At 45.2% G+C, this 20189-nt stretch overlaps 1 protein-coding gene across 5 annotated transcripts in view; it reads right to left on the bottom strand.

The window, feature by feature from the left end:
- Positions 1-19306, bottom strand: part of NTRK2 (neurotrophic receptor tyrosine kinase 2) — a 332327-nt gene extending 313021 nt beyond the window's left edge. For 4 of the 5 annotated variants that reach the window (XM_047097611.1, XM_047097621.1, XM_047097642.1 and 1 more), the window contains exon 1: positions 19080-19291. In XM_047097611.1, coding sequence (XP_046953567.1) covers positions 19080-19291 — 212 coding nt within the window. Of the gene's footprint in view, positions 1-19079 lie in introns of all 5 variants that reach the window. The other variant, XM_047097632.1, reaches the window with a different exon arrangement.
- Between the last annotated feature and the right edge of the window lie 883 nt (positions 19307-20189).

The raw sequence follows: 20189 nt of genomic DNA, 5'->3' as shown, positions 1-20189 counted from the left end.
GGTTCAAGGCGTGGCCAGGTCACTAACCAGCTCTTGAGCTTAAGCTCACCCTGCCTCCAGTGCCCACGCCTGTGGAAGAGGACATTTGGACTTGGTAAGGTCTCAGCTCCCTTCAGCACACACATTATAAGAAAACTGCAGCAAAATATGATGAAGAAAAAAATTACAGTCTGAGTTTCTCTCAAAGTATCTCTACAGCATTTTCCTCATCTATTCCTCTGTCAACAAGGTGGTTACCGACAAGGAACACCACAATTTATGACCAGAAAAGTTGATTATGAAAAAAAAAACCTCAAAGTTGGCTTTCTCTATAAAATATATTGATCTTCTCCCCAGAAAACACTGGACTTATTAGCACAGCCTTCCACATAGTCTCAGGACTGGACCCCCGCCTACAAATTACGTGACACGTAAGCCTTATAAGCTGACCAGAAGTCACAACAATTGCACGTGGTCTAGATCTACATCCAGTCAACACAGGGTCCTTAATTTTTTTACTTTTCTTATCAGCCACCAACTTTGCAAAAAGGGAAGATTTCCCATTTTACAATTCTGAATTTCCACATTCTCTTAAAAAAAAAAAAAAAAAAAACAGAAACGAAGCTGAAGGTCTGCCAAACTGGACTAGCATTTCTTCCTGGCAACAGTCAAGACGAGCTGAGGAACACTGTCCCTGGAGGTTTGGGGCACATGTCCAGTCGGTCACATTCCCGACTGATCTTGGCAATTTCACTGGCCTGTGGAAAGATCATATGACACCTGACTTAATTCTTGCTTGTAGTCTCCACTGAGATGTCAGGGCTCCAACTGTTCTCCTGCGTTGACAGGGCATCTCCACGCACAGACATCCTTACAAGGAGTCTCATCAAATAACATGACACAGAGGCCACAATAGAAGTACCTCACTTTTTAAAAAGAGTTACTTCTACCTATTCTGGAAGCTTTAGAAACTTCCTCTGTTGTTAAAAACTAAAATGGATACAAACATAGCCACGTATGATTTTATACTTGGTAGAGTGGTAAATACAATCCCCAGGAGAAGCAAGGGATGTGTTTTTTCCATATATATATTTTTTTTCCCTTCCAACTAATTTAATTTCTAATGTATATTCCCCATTGGGTCTCAGAGCTCTGGAGCAGTCACATCAACGTACCACAGTAAATGGAAACACAAGTAACTAAACAGGTACGGTGACATAGTTTCACCATATTAAATGAAGAGCCCCAGGATGGATATGGTTCAATAGCCAGAAAGAGGCTTAAGTGATAGTTAAGCTAAAATTTTTTTAGGGGGTGGGTAACGTCTAACATCGGCCAATATGAAACCACCAGACCCGCTAGTCAGCTCACCGGGGGGCCTGGGCTGCACTCTGCAGCTAATTCATCCTGGCAAGCCCTCGAGGAGCCAACCCCCTTGGGGATGGGGGCACCCCAGGACTCTGAGCGGACTTGTCCTCTGGCTGGGAAGCCTTCTGGTCACACCTGCTCCTAACAACTTCTCGACTAAAACCATCTCTGCTGTGCTCTGTGGGAGGAATTCTGAGGTCTCAATGGAGCATCTAACCATGTTCTGGGGCCTTCAAAGGGCTAGTTCCCTGGCAGGCCTGGATGTGCCTGCTGGTACCTCCCCAGCTCATCTTCATCCACGGACAGGGTGGCTTCCACCTGGATGAGCACGTAGGCCAGGCTGCTCCGTCTGTAAAAGGATGTCAGCCCCACCATCTGTTTGTCTGGTTTCCAAAGAGAATGGATCTGGCCTTAACCAGTACCAGAGATTAAAATTTTCCAGGCTCTGGTCAGAGGGGACAACTTCAAATCATCTGCAATCCAGCTTCTAGCAAAGCCTGGTTCAGCAAAGGGTACTGGGGATGGAGACTGAGCTCTTGCATTGTATCAGTTTTATAATTACAGCACTGGCATATTAAATTGGCGGGCCATGTTAGCTTCCTTGCAGAATTATGCCCTTGTCACCTCCAGCTCCCCCCCCCCCCAACCGCCACTGGCTTCCTCAGTAAGGAGAAAATGAAATCTACTGATGCATTTTTCATAATAGCTGCAAATCACATCATTCATTGTCCTTGCAAAAGAAATTCCTTTCAGGACATAGTGCCAGACAAAGCTATGTTCCTGTGGAATTAGTAGGCATTCTCTTTACCAATAATGAGCTTCTCCTTTCACAGCCAGGAAGCTGAGAACAAACGTTGCACTCGGCTACGGCAACCATGTCAACCATTTGAGTTAGTTGGGAGGCCCAGCCCCTATTTTCACTCTTTATCCCCTCCCTCTCATTTTTACCTTATTGTCTTTACGGTGTAAAATAATTATCGCCGGTTATTCAACTACTGATGATACAGTGAATAATTGTGACATTTGTAACATTTCATTTACTGCAAATCAGGTGGCCACTAGGACCAATAGGACAAGACTTACACAATTACCATAGAGTCATTTCAAGAGATGAATTAGTAAATAATTGCCTCCCCGGGTTGTTTTTAGGTTTCAGAATGACTGTTCACAAAATCTTCCTGCAACTCCAATCCAACACATAAATTATCTTGTATTAAAAAAAAAAAAAAAAAAAGTCTTTTCCTCTTTCCCAGTTATTCCGGGCCAACCAATGTTTCATTTATGACTCGTGAAGAAGAACTTCCAATGATTAGCCCAGGCCTTAAGAATTTTAAGAAGTGTTCAAGTCAGCACTAATCACAACAGAACACAGTTCTGAAAGCTCTTGGCCTCGGGTCAGGTCAAATCATGCCATACGAAGAGCATTTTTGGAACTAATATTACTGCTCCAGCTTTAGGACAGATCAAGCACGGCACCGAGAAAAATGAGCATCAGGCATAACATCAAGAAAAGAGAATGTTTCAAGTGGTAAAATTTTAGGATCTCTGTGTGAAGGTCTGTTTTGATTTTGGCACAATTTTTCATCCAACATTTATAGGCTGTGGGAGTAAGGAGAGCAACACTTCCAATTTTATCTTCACTGGTTTCACTTCGCATGTTAACCTTTAGTCCATTTTTATAGAAGGTTAGAGATTACTTTCTTTGGAGTGAAACTACAAAGATGCTGCTTTTCTGAAAAGGGATCCCAGTCATAAGTGGCTGTGTAAGGCGGCAATAAAGAGAAGCTATTTTGCAGAAAGGAAGTGTGAGTGCATCTAAAAATCCAAAACAAATCTCTCATGAAAACTTTAATCCAAGGATGGTATCACCATTCAAAAGGATGGATATTTCTGAGGTACCTACGGTAGTCAAATTCACAAGAGACCAAAAGCACAAAGGAGGTTGCCTGGAGCTGCAGGGGTGGGTGGGGGGTGTCGACGGGGTGGGAGTTTGTTTAATGGGTACAGAGTTACAGTTTTGCAAAAGAAAAGGGTTTCCGGAGATGGACAGGGTAATGGTTGTGCAACCTTGCGAATGAACTTATGCCACTGAAATATACCTGTCAAAAAAATGGTTACCATAGTAAATTTCATGTTAGGTGGATTTCACCACAAGTTTTCAAAAGACATTTTGTAAAGACTTTACAATTAAAGAATAAGAGAGACAGTTAAAAGAGAAAACGAATTACAAACTAACTGATAACCTCCAGACTCCAGGGGGCCTGTTACAAACAGCCTAATACATAAAATGGACCAAGACTCTGCAACAAAACAAAGCTGCAGAACAAAGACCATGACCTGAATGACCTGTGGCTAAATCTGACCAGGGATTGCTCCGCACACAAATGGTCAATGTCCCAATCAGCTGAGTGCGCCAGGTCCCACACAGGAGAGTAATAGCAAACAAGCAAAAGGGAACCAACGCCCTTTCACCTCTGCCCTCTTAACCCCAGCGCCTGCCCAGTTCCCCCCCACCCCCACCCCGCCAGGGCAGATTTTCCTACGGCCCCCAGCCCTACAGAGTTTACTCTCCTTCAGAACACAATCCAGCATAGCCGCGCCAAATAAAAACTAATAGCCAAGCTCTTACTATGTGTTAGGCACTGGTATGAACCTTTTACATGCGTCTGCTCATTTTAACTTCACAGAAATCTGATGAGAAATATTCTATTATTGTCCCCTTTTACAGATGGGAAAACTGAGACAAAGCTTTAGTAAATTATCCAAAGTAGCAGGGGCAGATCAGCTTCACGGGGCGGGGGTCTCAACCCACCAAGCTATCCTGCCTCCCAACCAGCATCCCTTCCCTACACCAACACCCAAACAAAATGAAACATTAATTTGTCTTTCCTCCTATACACACGGCAATAGACATATTCAGTGATTTTTTCAATTCATGAAAAGAAATAATGAGGAAAAGAACATTTTAGACATAGTTTTCAGAATCCCAGGATCTTCCTAGGGTGCCACTAAATAATAATAATAATAATAATGATAATAATAATAATAATTCAGCCATAATGAGCTGATTCTTCGAATACTACATTCAGATTTAGACCTTTCAGGGGAAATTAAAAAAACTCCGTACGGGAAAGAGAGAAAGGTGGAAACTGATAGCTACTGGCATTTAGCAATCCCCATTAACTGCCAGGGACAGATCTGTGCACTCCTGGTCTGTCTGGGTCTGTGATAGCACAATGCTTATAATATGGTCAGGGGGCGGGGGATCTCTATGTGCTGTGCTTACTGGAAACATGGAGCTCGGTGCTGGAGAACTTCCCTGAAGAGAGGGAGCACAGCAGTGAGAGTTGCTGTCTGGATAGCCTGCCTACCCCGCTACACAGCCCCAAGGCATAAGCACTGCGCCTCCTCTATTCCAGACCATCACCACAGCCCAAACCTACGCTGATGCAGAGCTCAGACACCCAAGGCGGAGGCCCAGCCGGCACTTTCCCTTAGCTCTGGGCAGTGTCCAGGCACGTTAGTGGTCCTCTCTCTGGTGGTCCCTCCAGTCCAACTTCCTCCATATGAGGCAGTGAGTCTACAGGATGCTCCTACGCCTTTCCTTGCTGACTCAGTAGGATTCTGGAATTCCCTACCCAAAGACCCTGAATCTACTCCCAAAGCCTGTGCAGGCCTTTTCCACAGGCCTGTCCTCCTGATGGTGTGCACAACCCTAGGCACAGTAGTGTGTGGCTAGGGGGAGGTCCAAGGCTGCTGTCTGGTGTAGATGGAGTTCAGACATGGAGGCTACACTGCCTACAGGGCTTCAAGAGAGAAGGAAGGGGGTGACCAGACTGGGGACCCCCACTAATGCCTTTCAGTGGGCCATATAAATAGAAGCAGCTGGCTTAAGTCTTGTTACCCAAGACCCAGAAAAATGCCTGGTGGGGAGGACATGTTCAAAATCTATTTGTTGACTGACTAATTGACTAAATAAATGAATGAGTTGATCAGCCAATCAACACATGTACGTACAAAGAGTTCAATGTTGACCTCCAGTCCAGCCATCCTTGGGAAAAGATGACTCTGTCAACAGGATATCTATTGTCCCCTGAGCTGTACACAGATATAAGATACAATGAAAGGAAAGGAAAGATAGATTCCAAGGTAGACTGAGGGAAATCAAAGCCCAGGAGTGCCCTCAATGCACCAGAAGACATTCTTGATGGGTGAGAGAGCAATTTCAGGAAAGAATAAATGAAATGGCTAGTAAGTTAAATCCTAGAGGGTCACCCAGGTTTAGCAGCAGAGCCAGTGACTCAACCAAAACTAAGACATTTCTCATGAGAGTTAAACATTATGTGTGGGTTCCATAATGCTCACTCCTTTTTAAAAATTTAACTTTCAAAATACACACGGAGTCTAAACTATTTTCATTTGTATGTATATTATGAACATACTGCATCGTGTAAACATAAATAAATGGATGTTATTTATCTCAAGGGGGAATTATCTTTTTGGATTATTCAACACAATCTGTTCACCTATATACTTCCCCAGTCTATTTTTAAAAGCCTCCCCATCTCATATGTCTATCAGTTGTTTTATGATCAGTTTTGCAAACAACTATCAAAATTTCAAGATGCCTGATAGTGTTAATTATCATAAATATAAAGGAAGCCCCACGAAACATTCACAGGATTAGCCCAATGCACCTTGATTGCGATGGCACAAAAATGCATGTATCAGATTGCACATTAAACTGGGCCTGACACACTTCTCTTTTTACACTCCTGATGTCTGCAGTTCTTTAAGAAAAACGAACAGCTCTGGGCATCTGGGTAGCTCAGTCCGTTAAGCATCCAACTTCAGCTCAGGTCACGATCTCACAGTCTGTGGGTTTGACCCCCACATCAGGCTCTGTGCTGACAGCTCAGAGCCTGGAGCCTGCTTCAGATTCTGTGTCTCTCTCTGACTCTCTCTCTCTCTCTCTCTCTCTCTCTCTCTCTTTCTCTGTGCCCCTCCCCTGCCTGCGCTCTCTCTCAAAGATAAACGTTAAAAAAAAATTTCTTTTAAAAAGAAAGAAAAATGAACAGCCTCTACCATCCACGTTACAAGAAGGATAAATCACATCTGCAATCTCACACCAGAATCGCTTTGTAAGAGAACCCCCGCCATAAATGCAGTCACAGGGATAAGTGCAATTGAACCACAGGGATGGCCATTATTAGCCATTACACAACAGAAAAAGCACAAATCCTTCTCATTAGATCTATTTGTTTGCTGGAGATCAGATGTCCCTCGAACGATTCCTTTTCCCTGAATTTGCCTCTGGTGTTGAGCCGGCCCGTCGTGCATCTCTGCTCATCCGCTTGCCCTCATCCTCCCATCTCTTCGCTGTCCTTCCTTCCTGTTGGACACTCCCTCATCAAACCTCTGCCTTTCTTCCTTTCCAGCTGGCTATGCTATGTCTCTACAGTGAATTGATTTTTTTTTTTTTTTTTACTGTGCATGAACCAACGATGTGCTATTTAATTCCAGAAAGGTTCCTTATTTCAACAAACATCTTAACCTGAGGATTTTAAAAAGTCATGTCTAGAAATTTCCCTGTTGATGGCCCAAAGAATAGCTAGTACATCTTCTTGTTTGGAATTCTCAGTGATAGATACGCGGAGGAGCACACGCATGTGTGTATCCACGTGTGCGTGTGTGATGTGGAGGTCCGGAGCATTGTACTGTGCGCTGGGGAAGGAAGAGCGTGACCAAGCTCCATGTGGCCCTTGCCTTCAAGTAGCTAAGATTCTACCGGTGTGTATGGAAGGGTAGCCAGGCAAGCATTTATGTTGCTAAGTGACCTGTTCTGGGTTGGGAACCCAGGAGGTTTTAAAAGCACACGGTGGGGACACAGCCCAGAGGCAGGGAGGCAGAGGAATTTAGCCAGAGACAGAAGGCAGGGGAAAGGTGTCCTAGGCAGAGAGGCTGGCCAGTGTGAAACCTGGGAGTCAACTAAAAGTATAGCTCCATTAGGGGTACTGAAAGCCCTGAGAGGCTGGAGTGTCTCACTAAAGAAAGGGAAAGGCAAGAAATGAGGTTAGAGGATGCAGGGCTTTTAAGACTCATTAAGATTGTTTAAACATATCAATGTAACACTATCTTAATTTAAAACACCAATATAGGGGCGCCTGTGTGGCCCAGGCGGTTAAGCGTCCAACTCTTGATTTTGGTTCAGGTCACGATCTCACAATTGGTGAGTTCGAGCCCTTTGTCAGGCTCTGCATTGACAGTGTGAAGTCTGCTTGGGATTCTGTCTCTCTCTCTCTCTCTCTCTCTCTCTCTCTCTCCTCTCTCTCCGCCCCCCCCCCCCACTCACACTCTCATGCTCTCTCTCAAAATAAATAAATAAACTTAAAAAAAAATATATATATATATATAAAACACCAATATAATGTGGGGAGAGCTAGGCAAGCAATTCCTACGGAAAAATTATCATACAAAAATAACTGAAAAGTCTGAAAGAAAAGACTAGCGAGTGAGACTAATACTTCAAATAGAAAAAAATAATAATATAAAGCTTCAGGAGATAAAAAGTTCAGTAATAAAAAACAGCCAGGCTGATTAACAGAATAAGATATATCCCCAAATGGCCTAAATCTTTAGTTGAAATTACTGACGGAACAGTAGAATTATATATCTACAGTGTCAAGAGACCTGATTGGCTGATCAGCTATCTTGAAAAAATAATAAAACACTTTTTGCTACCTCTCTCCTTACACTTTGAAAATCCAGATGGAGCCAAGCTTTAAATATAAAAGTATGAAGTAGCGAAAGACAATATGGAGTTATTTTATACTCTCAGAGAGGGGAAAACTTGCAGCCACATTTACAACATAGAAGCCATAAAGGAAATAATAAATTTTACTACAAAAAGAATTTAATTGTTTTACCAAAGGAAGAAGAAGAAGAAATACCAGAACCAACATCAGAAGACAAGCAAAACATCGGGCAACATACACATTTTCTTTTTGTTAAATACGTCTTATGAATCCATTTTTTGAGAAGGCCACCCACCTAACAGAAAAAGAAAATAGCTAAGGAAATGACAAACAGGGTTCACTGAAAAAGAAAGCCAAATGACTTACTCCATATAAAAAGACTTTCAACCTGGAACCATAATTACAGAATTGTGAAATAAAACAGTGGCGAATCCTATTGCCCAGGCAAAGGTCAAAAGGTTTGGTAACAAATAGTATTGGCTGAGTTGTAGAAAAACAGGTGCTTCCAGTTTGAATGGCAGAATGAAAGAGTGTCATCTCTTTGCAAGACACCTCCGTCACTATCTATCAAAGTCACAAACATCTTTGCAAATGTCCCTGCGGTTCAAATTCTAGGAATTTTCCTATCAATAAAATCATGCATGTGTATAAGAAGGTTGTAGACAAGGTTATTCAAAAGGAGGCTGGTTCAGTAAAGAGCAGCCTATTCACTCACCGGATTACTGTGTTGCTGTGAAAAAAACAAGATTGGTGTACATGTGCTGATACAGAAATATTTTCAAGAGACAGCATTAACTAAATAAACACCAACATGCAGCACAGTGGGTATAGCATGCCTTCATCTGTGTATAAACAAACAAACAAAAAAAAGACATATATATGCACTCATGTATGTGAGTAGACTCTTTCTGGAAGCTGAGAGATTAGAGAGTTGTAGTGCGCAACAGAAGACTAACTTTTCATGACCCACTTCTCTGTACTGACTGCATTTCTTATCATGTTCATGTATTACTTTAAAAAAGCTAATTCCTGGGGCGCCTGGTTGGCTCAGTCGGTTAAGTGTCCGACTTCAGGACACGATCAGGTTTGTGAGTTCGAGCCCCGCGTCAGGCTCTGTGCTGACAGCTGGGAGCCTGGAGCCTGCTTCCGATTCTATGTCTCCTTCTCTCTCTGCCCCTCCCCCCACTTGTGCTCTGTCTCTCTCTATTAAAAATAAATAAATGTAAAAAAAATGTTTTAAAGCTAATTCCTGGGGTTCCTGGTGGCTCAGTCAGTTAAGATTCTGACTCTTGATCTCAGCACAGGTCTCAAGGTTCCTGAGATAGAGCCCCACCTGGGGCTATGTGCCGACAGTGCAAGCCTGCTTGGGATTCTCTCTCTTTCTCTCTGACCCTCCCCCTCTCGTGCTCTCTTTCTCTCTCTCAAAATAAATAAATAAACTTAAAAAAAAGCTAACTGCTAATAAAATTTCATACAATAAAGTTAATGCATTTCAGAGAAAAGAGGTGTAAAAATCACTGTAAAGAATCTGAACGGTTCCCAGGCTTGAGCAAGCTTGGCTGAAAGCACTAACCTTTCCAAAGAAAAAATGTGTCACTCAGCATTGGTGCTGGGCAGTAAATGAAGGAGAGAAAAAGGAGTGTCCATCCAGGGGACACAGGTCCAGGCCAAAGTACTTCAAGTTCTGCATTCCCTTTGTGAAGGCGATCCCATTATGGAGATAGATGCCTTGGGCAAGCTTAGCTTAATGCCATTTAACATTTTAAATGCAGAATGAAGTGCCCTTGCTCTAATTCCAAGATCACCAAACAAGCTTCCAGTTATAATTTGTACTCCTTTACAGATCTACTGGTGTAGAAAACAACCTAATGCTGATCTGCGTGTTTGGGTCCACATGATTGCTCCATGCCTTATTATATAGCAACGTAATGACGATCTGGATTGGTGTTTGGCTTTTTTTGTTTTGTTTTGTTTTGTTACTAAATAACAAAAACCAAACAACAACAACCAACTTATGTCTTTAAGAGACATGAGGAGCCACAGAGCAGTCATAAGGCGTGACACCCTGGCACCTGGGTAGCTCAGTCGGTCAAGCATCTGACTTTAGATTTCAGCTCAGGTCATGATCTCGTGGTTCGTGAGTTTGAGCCCCATGTCAGGCTCTGTGCTGACAGCCTGGAGCCTGCTTGGGATTCTTGTCTCTCCCTCTCTCTCTGCCCCTCCCCTGCTTGTGTTCTCTCTCTCTCTCTCTCTCTCTCTCTGTCTCTCTCGAAATAAATAAAGAAATAAACTTTAAAAATTTAAAGAAAAAAAAAAAAAGCTGTGACATAATGAGATCAGCATTTTACAAACACCACACCAGCACACATGGCACATGGGTAGAGAGTAAGCACGGCAGGGAGGAAGGTTCTGCAGCACTATAGGCAGAAAATGATTATTTTTTTTCCCCCCACCAGGGACAGCTTACTCAACATGTACTGGTCCACCTGTACTTTTTAGTAATTACATCAACGAATCCACATGTTCGCGTCTGATCAGAACACCTGCCCTTTATATGCATGTTCTGATTTTTTTCAGCTCCCCCGGTGGACAGGAGAGTGTGGATATGAAACCCACACCCCATCTCGCCGCCCAGGGCTCCTTCCAGTTATCCCAGGTACCTGCACGCTGCCACCTGTCCGGCTGTGTTAAGCTTGTCGTGCCAGGTTTAGTGGGAATGGTGACGGTCCACCCACAGGCCCTGCAACCCGAGATTTCTTGACAGCCCATTAAAAGGGCTTTGCGGCCAGGTGCCTGCCTGAGGGGGCGTGTGGTGTACGTGTGCGTGAGCGTGCATGCGTGGTTGTTGGCCTCCGCGGGGGAAGGAAATGAGAACCACCACCGGAAACAGAAGGAGAAAGAAGAGTGACAAGGGGAAAAAGCCCAAGCAAGAAGGCAAGGCAAGCAGTCCAGGCGCAGAATCTTCCCCAACGCTGAGCCTGGGGTGGCAGCCGAGGTGCTCTGGAGTGAACCCGGGAGCAGACTAGAAATGTGTCGAGCCTTGCCCGAGAACACAGAGGCCACCCCAGTAGGCTCCCTCTCGCCCAGCACCGCCCGCCGCTGCCTACACGCTCACACATCAATCAACCGAGGCCTGCGATGGGAAGCGAGCAGGCAACGGTCAGAGAACTCGGCCACAGGTCCCTCTGCCACCCCGCAGGAAGGCACTGTGTGGCACATGCAGCGGACACAACTTTGGTGACCAAAACTGAAGTTCAGAAGAGCCTACCTACCTTTTTTAGACTGCATTCTGTTTCAGAGGCTAAAAACCAAAAGTCCACTGTCTTTTGATTTAAAATCACACTCCTGTAGCAACTGTCCCCAAATGCCTCACTGATTATTTTATGTTGAGAACTGATCACAGAGGACGGACACAACGGGTCTCTGGCCAAGGGAACCAAAGAACTAACCTCTTACTACTTCACTCAGATCCTCATCCAGAGAAACCCAGAATGATTAAAACAAAATTAAAACTCTGGGTGGGGATGTAATGTAGGGCCCGGTGAGTACAGTTAATAATACTGTAGCGTCTATTTGAAAGTTACTAAGAGAATAGATCCTAAAAGTTCTCAAGAAAAATACGCATAACGATGTGTGGTGATGGATGCTAACCAGACTTAGGGTGGTGATCTCTCCACGACACATGCAAATACCAAATCATTACATTGAACACCTGAAACCTGAAGTGTCAGTTCTATCTCAGCAGAAAAAGGGGGGGAAAGAAATTCCAGGTGGTTTAAAGAAGTAAATCCTCAATTATTAGGAAAATTTTACAATTCAAGATAATTAAGTCTGAAAGGACCACACCTGGTGTTTTATACACACACTTGTATCTTCACAGACACATAGACAAAGAGAGTCCAGGTATGTGTGTCTGTGTGTCTAGAGGATTGTTTGGATGTGAACATTCTAGGCAAGCATGGGGTATGGAATAGCAATAGGTCTTTATCTGCAATAGAAAAGAGACTCTGGGGGCGTCTGGGTGGCTCAGTCGGTTGAGCGTCCAACTTCGGCTCAGGTCCTGGTCTCACAGTTTGTGGGTTTGAGCCCCCCCCTCGCCCCCCGCCCCACATCGGGCTCTGTGCTGACAGCTCAGAGTCCGGAGCCTGCTTCCGATTCTGTGTCTCCCCAGCTCTCTGCCCCTCCCCCGCTCACACTTTGTCTCACTCTGTTTCTCAAAAATAGATAAATGTAAAAAAAAAATTTTTTTTTAAAAGAAAAGAGACTCTGGGTGGTGTGTGATTATTATCATCTTTATCCTATACTAGAAGATGCTGTATTCCCAAGGAATACACAAATCATTGATGTCTTGATAGTCTAACACACGGTGCAGGTAGAAATGGTGATGGACAGCAGGACAAAGACAGGGGGTGAAGCCCCACTCCACTTCCTTCCCACTGCCATGCCCTTTAACTTGTGACCTTTTATGTGAATCTCTGCCCTTGCCTCAAAATTGCTTGTGCTCTCGAGGCCAAATCTGGGCAAGTGGGGCTGAGCAGACAGAGGCCTAAACGAGACACTGGCTAAGATTCTATCCCGAATTGTATTCTGCTCCACCAGAGAGGGCTGGACAAGTCAATCAACCTGACAGTCCCTCCGAGGCTCTCAAGACCTTCTCACTTACTTCAGACCTAAAAAAGCAGATGTCTGGAGGGAGCCTTCCAGGTCCCTGGAGACAAACCTTGCCTGAATCTAGAGTTATGTCTCAGTGCAGGCCATGGACAATATACAAAATGGTAGCAGAATGAATTCTAGATGGGAGTCGGCAATCCTTAAGCTTGCTCAATGGCTCAGTCATTGAGCTCAGCCATCAATCTTGGGTCAAAGAGAAGTCAGGGGCAAAAAAAAAAAAAAGGGCAGGAAAGAATAAGCATGCTCTGGCCACAGGTCTTTCATAGGCGCTAAGACAGACTTTGTATAAAGGGCTGTGGGGTCTCTCACTTATAACCACCCTTGACTGTGGCCAAGACTCCCAGGGCAGCAATTTTCATTCTGCAGCGTGTGCTCTGCCCTCCTTCCACACCCAACCTGCCAAGATGGGTTAGCATCCCTCACTGCTGCCAATTCATGAAGGCTCTTCTCTGCAGCTGGACTTTCGTGTATGAATTGCTTACAGATGAGGAAGGCTCGAAATTTAAAAAACAAAAACAAAACACAGTCATCTAAACAGAAAATGCATTTCTTCCCATGTGAAGATGAGGCCATTGCTTTGGGATCGACAGCTCACACACTTTTTAATTGCTCTGTCTCTAGTAGAGACAGCTTTGCACAGACTTGGCTAGACTACGCTTCTCTTCACATCTCTGACACTTTCTCAAATGGTGGGCTGGGGTTAGGTTCAATCAAGGGTGCAGAAGAGAAGGGAGGTCCACCAAAGTAAAGGCCATGGCACTTCCTTTGGACGCTGGGGGAAGGAGCTTCCGGACCCACGATGTCTTTAACATATCATGGCCTTAGACTCTTCACTGGCTTGGTTTGTGCTGAGAGCGCCAGAGCAGAGCATTCCTGGGACCCTTCTCCTTCTGTGGTACCAATTCTGAGTGACCCTGTGTGTGACCTTGGACTCAGCAGCCCAGCACTAACGTGCCACCAGTCTTATTAGCGGCTCACATTTGAAGAGACATGCTTTGGGGAATTGAGAGCAGACACCAACACACGCACATGTGACAGTGTCACCAAAGGCCATCAGATTCTCACATGACCCTTCACTTCATAACCGATGTATAAACCACATTATCTCTGCCACTGAAGCTTCATGAACTTCAGGGCCAGGAGACACTTGTCTGAGCACTGAATCCAAAACCCTCAGTTTACATCTGACAGGCTCATGCCCAGATGGTAAGGGGCTGCTTCAAGATCAGGTCACTGCTGACTCCAACTCTCTGTGATATTCGGGTCTTTAAATAAACAAACAAACAAACAGGTTAACTCAGTACCTATGCATGACTTTTCTTCCCAGGTTTATAACCCTCACAAGCACTCACTCCTTCATCTTCCAGATCAATATTTACTGACTCCCCAGTCCCTTTGACAGCCCAGAGACCAAAGTGGTAAGAAGGCACCCTGATTATGTGAGATCTTTGCCTTCTTTAATGGAGATCGATCAGCAATCAAATGTAGGGTGGAAATTATCAGGCTACTGCAGGGCTCAGACCCCTGCCACCTGGGGGTGGGATTTGTGTTTTAAACCAGTTAGACCAAGTAGATTACGAAAATGGTCAATCGGCTATTAACCCAAGGTTCAGTTTTTTCCTCTGCCTTTCTCTCTCTCACACATACCAAATGAGGAAAACATGTGCCCTTCTAAATGATCTCTCCCAAAAAATCATCCAGTGGATTTATAAACATCAAGAGGAACCAGAATTTGGCATCGCACCAAGGGGCAGCAGGTTCAATGCCGCATTCCACCCTATGGTGTTTGAAGCCACAAGGAGCTCTCTAGAGAAGTGGTAAGTTAGTCTGGAGGGTTGAATGTCAGCGTGTGGCACTCAATAGTGGTTTAATAGTGTTTCTTTCCCTAACAGCCAAGATGAGCAATGAGTTAAAACATGGCACTTGCTTCATACCAAAGGCAAAAAAAAAAAAAAAAAAATCAAAAACAAAAACAGAAACAGAAACATACAGAAAGGAAAAGAACAAAAAAAGAAAGGAATTCCCGAATTCCCCTTCCCCAGCTGAACAAAAACTCTAGGTTTTATACTCTGACGACCCAGATATAGTCAAAGAGATCATACAGAATGTTCCTAGGGAGAAAGAGACCTCAATTCTTAGCTGTCCGGCCAACTTTTCAGCTTAGAAAAACGTCTTTACAAGGGAATATTGAAGCAGACACAAACAGAGGTTTATGAGATAGAAACAGTGAAAGATTTTAAACAGAACTAAACTCAGCTCTGGGGAACTGTGACCACATTATCTCAACTTCCCATTACTTGCTTGTAATAACACATAACCCAGGCCCTTCCCTTCACTCGAGTACTCTGGATTCCCATAAGGAAATATCACTTTTCGGAGAAGAAAAAAAAAAAAATCAAACACATTTTCCTGTGTAGTCAATGAGAGGTGATGGGGGGGGGGGTGGAGGGAGAGAAAGTAGGGTCAGGAGGGTCAAGGCACTTTTCAATTGTTTTACCCAATGTAAGAAAAACCTCCTTAACGCAGAGATTGAAGATAGGAAACTAAGAAGGCTCCCCATTGTCTTGCTGGGGTGAATTCTGTAAGTACCTTCACTGGGAAGACAGTGCGTTTTCAACTGCTGCTTGCAAGTTGTGTTAAATAATGAATGTTGTAAATTAGAATGCCTTATTTATTAACAAGTCCAGTGTGGCTTATGTAACCACACTCAAAACTTACTCTGTGGCCCTTAAATGCGCGGAAAGCACAATCCAAAGTTCTAGAACCCCCCGTGGAGGGGCTGAGAGGTAAACATCAGACTAATAAAAACTGATGCCTGTCACTGAATGCCTGCGAATGCCAGGATTCTTGTTTTTAGTGCAATTAATTGCGGTGGAAAAGCTTACTAAGGTGAAGGGGCCAAAATCAATGTATTAATGACATAACATTACAGTCACTTAACCAAGCCAACAATTTATTGCACATAGAGGCTCTGGCAGCAGAAGCTGCAAATTCTATTTATGTTGCACTAAGAGGAAAAATGTTAGACTTGTCTCCAAATGTGACCCCCAAATCAGAAACTAACACCCAAGAAATTCAGGAAAAAAGGCCATCACTGATGTCTATAAAATATAAGCAATATAAGAATGCATGCCCCCCTTTCACGACCATGTAAATGTACTTAGCACTCAACACCAGTGAATGTTACACTTAAAATGATTAAGGTGGCAAATTTTGTTTTAGGTGTTTTTGACCACAATAAAAATAGAAAAGTATGATCTGTTTTAACCGTGCCTTTTATCACTTGGGTGAGACACAACTTGTCCTTTAGAGAGCATTTTCGCACTCGATACTACAGAGACCTCAATGGCCAGTTACATAATTCCAACAGTAGGCTTTACTCTTGAATTCCACTTCTGTGCGGCAATGGTACTGTTTTGAAGTTTAATCTAGCACTGCTTTGGGATAACCATCTCAGAGTAAGAGAAGCTGGCACCTAGCATCTGTGTGATCCTGGGCAGATATCGTGTCGATGGGTAAAGAGTATGAGACAGACACTACGCTAGGAGAATTTTTGATACAACAGGCTCAAACAATGACTCTAAAACGAAATGTCAGGTGGGCCTAAAATATGCACGTAGAAACAGAAAATAAAATCCCATGCATATGGTTTTGGAATGTTCTACCAATGGGCTCTCTCTGAACCCTAAAAAAGCACAGTGGGGTAATTTCCCCGAAATATATAGACATTGAGTGATATACCGTTTTTAAGTGATACAGTAAACCGTGGCTTCAGCAAGTTCTAATTACAGTTTACTTACATTTTCCCTATTTAAAAAACTAGAAACATAAAATTTCAGCTAAGCACCATTAAACTGGAACTTTAAAACAGGTTATTTCAGGAATACCATTGGGTCTAATAACAAAGTAAAAAAAAAAATGTGTAATTTGGTTCCAACTGGCGCTGGTATCCACTGGCCAAGAATTTAAAAGCTGTTCAAGCAAATATTACTACGTAAGAAAAAGAGCCAGATGGAGTCATATATGGATGACAGTGAAGCAAGTCCATTTCGATATCGAAACAGCAGAACTCAAGATAATTATACGAAGTGCTTCCTAAACAAGGGTTTCCATACATTTTACAGGACATCAGGGAACAAACCGGCTGGGCTCAAACAAAGCTGAGGGACAGAGCTGAGATACGGACTTTTTCTCAGAACGCACATCTACCAGCCCCATTACTGTCACTAAGGAGCGTAAATTCTCCACCCCAAACACTCACCCTACACACCTCCCAACTCTCACTCTCGATGGATCTTCACATCAAAAGAAAAAAAAATAACAGTAGAAATGAGGAGCGCCACTGAACGACTAACTGACAAACACTTTAGTAAATAAATAAAAAAAAGAATCAATTTTTTTAAAGCCGGAAAATAGGAACCTGCCATCAGCTATAAAAGAAACAACAGCAATTAGCAATTATGAGAACTGATATAAGAAAGCTCAACTCAAGTCCACTGATTGCATAAATATAAATACCAGGCAGCCAAGACCATGAAGGTTTAAATGATATTTTTTTTTAATTTAAAGAGTTTCATTTTCCTTTTCTCCGATGATGGCTTTAAAAATATTAAAGTGGAAAAAAATGTTACAGTGAAAATGATGGGCCCTATCTCCTATCCTTCTTCATCATACATGCATCCTCTAATACAGAATTTAAAAACAACAAAACAAGACGTCTGACTGTATCAAGGCACACTCCCCCTGGTCTCAAAATAGTCCGAAGGGCTCTGAATTCCATATGGCTTCCTCCATCTGACTGCTGACATCTCATCTCGTGAAAGAGACACAGATCCTGATAAAAGGCCACAGACACTTTGACCAGGCGAACCAGGGCCAGCACAGTTGGGGCCCTACACACCCTCTCCGGCACTGCCTGCTCCAATCCTTGCCAAAAAAAAAAAAAAAAAAATCCCAGCATCCTGGATGCAGCCTGACAGTTGGTCGCTCCCAGCACATCTCAGCTCTGCTAGGCCTGCACATTCCCCTCTGTGCTGTTGTCATTTCCTTCTGCCCTAGCCTTATAACGTGAGCATCACCAGCAGAACGAACAACAGAGGCCAGGAAGGTCTCTTACTTACATTAAAAAACAGGTTATCTCAGTCAACTACGTTGGCAGAAACCAGGCGTGCGTTTTCTGGGGAGGAAAAAAAGCATGCGCACTCGCCAACCGGAAGGCCACAGCCCAAGCCCTACTTTTTGGGCTGCCTATCTTAACATCAAACACACCATAAGGAAAACTGGGAGAAACTTTGCCTTACAACCCTCCGCATGAATGAATAAAATCCCATGCCAGTGAAATACAGGTAATGGCATCCCCCTTGTGGGGGAAGGTACACCTCTAGGAGAGGTGACAGGGAAATGCTGGAGAAAGCACTGGCGAATCCCCACTTGGTAATGTACTTGTCACAGGGAGGACCGAAATATACAATTCTGCTTCCCCATCAGCCCCGGGGCAAGCTCAAACATGTCCAGGGACATAGGGGTCCGTCGCAAAGTACTACACCCTGCTTTATCATCCAACCTGGTCCCGGGATACTATTCAATGGGCAATTAAGATTTATAATCCAAATGGTCTCAAAATTTTATCTCTGGGAAGTCAGGTCCAAATTAAATCAGACCAGGCTTTTAGGCTTCCCACGAGCACATTTTCCCTTTCAAGAGAGCACATTTCAACACTCAGAACTTCTTCTCTTACAGACCATTTTCAAGGCCAGCTCTGGATGCCATCTCCTAAGCCATATCTGATATACAAAATGAAAAAGGAACTTGGTGAACTCCAAACCTCAGAGAAAGATGTTAAGGGAGAGACTGAGCTCCTTCAACAGATTTCAAAAAGTTCATTATTTTTAACCCCCCCCCTTCCAGTAAATATTACTGGAACTTCTCTTAATACAACATACACATAGCACCTTATGAAACAAAAATATCCAAAACTAAGTTATTGCATACGGAAAGCCTATAAAGCACACCCAGCAGGGCTTTGAAATACAGTGTATAAGGAATCCCTTCCCGCAAAGAATATACATATTTATGTTATTGACACATACAGTATACTTAAAACTTATTTTCAACTGTCCACTTCTCCCCGCGTTAGCAGCCCCAAGCCCGAGGTACAGGTAACCCACAGATGGCCCAGCCCTGCATCTCCGATGTCTGACTTCTCCCCAGACTTGAGACAACATCCATGCCCCGACAGACACGTCTGGCCAGCCCCAGCCCGAGGTACCAGGAGAGAAGAAAGGAGAAAGAGCACCGGTAACTCACATTTCGGTGATGTTCTCAGGGTCTGCACTATTAGGCTCCAACCTCGGAAACGCCACGATGCCCGGAGAAGGGTCGCTGCACCAGATCCGAGAGGCGGTGCACTTGCAGGACGTGGGACAGGCGAGAGCGGCCCTCCAGAAGCCCACAACCAGCCAGCAGAAGCCCCAGAGCCGCGCCATGGCGGGTCCATGCCACCTCGTCCAGGACGACATCCCTACCCTCCAGTGCCAGCCCGAGTCAGACTGAGTACGTGTCCCCGCGCTGCACCGGCCGGCTTCCCCTGCCCCTGCTGGGCGGCCTGTGCCGCGCTCGCCGCTCCCTCGCCCCGGTGTCTGTAGCGGGCGCGCAGAGCCTACAGTGGCCGGGGCTGAGCGTGTCCTGGCGGGCGGCACCGTTCACAGTGGCCGGGGCATCTCTGGCCGCCTCACAGGGGGCGCTACCGCCGCTCGGAGCTCCGCGGCGGCCGCCGCTGCATGGCCCGGCGCGCCGAGCACCGGCCGGCGGCGCTGCCGGCACTCCCCGGGACGCAGGCTTCTTGCTAGACGCGCACTGGAATCCGGGACGCACCTCGGGGCTGAGAACAAACAGACACGCGTTAAGACTGAGGGCAGGACCCCTTACGAAAGCGCGCTCGCGGAACCCCCACCCTGACCCCAGCCAGGGGATTGTGGATGGATGAATGCCCAGCTCCGGCCCCAGAAATCAACTTGCCCCTCGATGGCACTGACGCCGCCGGGGCCACCGATGTGCCTCCGCCTCTCTCCAAGCCCGAGGTCGAGGGAGGGGAGATAGGGCAAGGGTTCCCGAGACAGGATTCCATGGCCCAGGCCGGGCGAAGGACCCTTGAATGGGGGACGCGGAGATTGCCGGCGGCGATGGCTCCGCGACGGGGCCCCCAATGATGCTGCAGAATCCGCCACGGCCGCTGGGCGCAGGGGGCGCGGGCAGGTGGCGCGGCGCGTCCCACCTGGGGAGCCTCCGCGGCAGCCCCGGGGGGGACAGCGAGGGCCGAGACGCCGGAGGGCACCGTCCGCGCTGCTCACCCGGGCTCCGGCGCCTACCGCCCGCCGGCGGCGCCTGGGTGCAGGCTCCTCCTGCCGCCGGGCACTG

This window comes from Lynx rufus, unplaced genomic scaffold, assembly GCF_022079265.1.
Source record: "Lynx rufus isolate CCGP_SWC_20201006 ecotype Redwood Valley unplaced genomic scaffold, mLynRuf1.p SCAF_10, whole genome shotgun sequence".
In the NCBI taxonomy this organism is placed as follows: Eukaryota; Metazoa; Chordata; class Mammalia; order Carnivora; family Felidae; genus Lynx; species Lynx rufus.
Note: the sequence above shows the minus strand (reverse complement) of the source record. Positions and strands in the feature narration are given on the sequence as shown.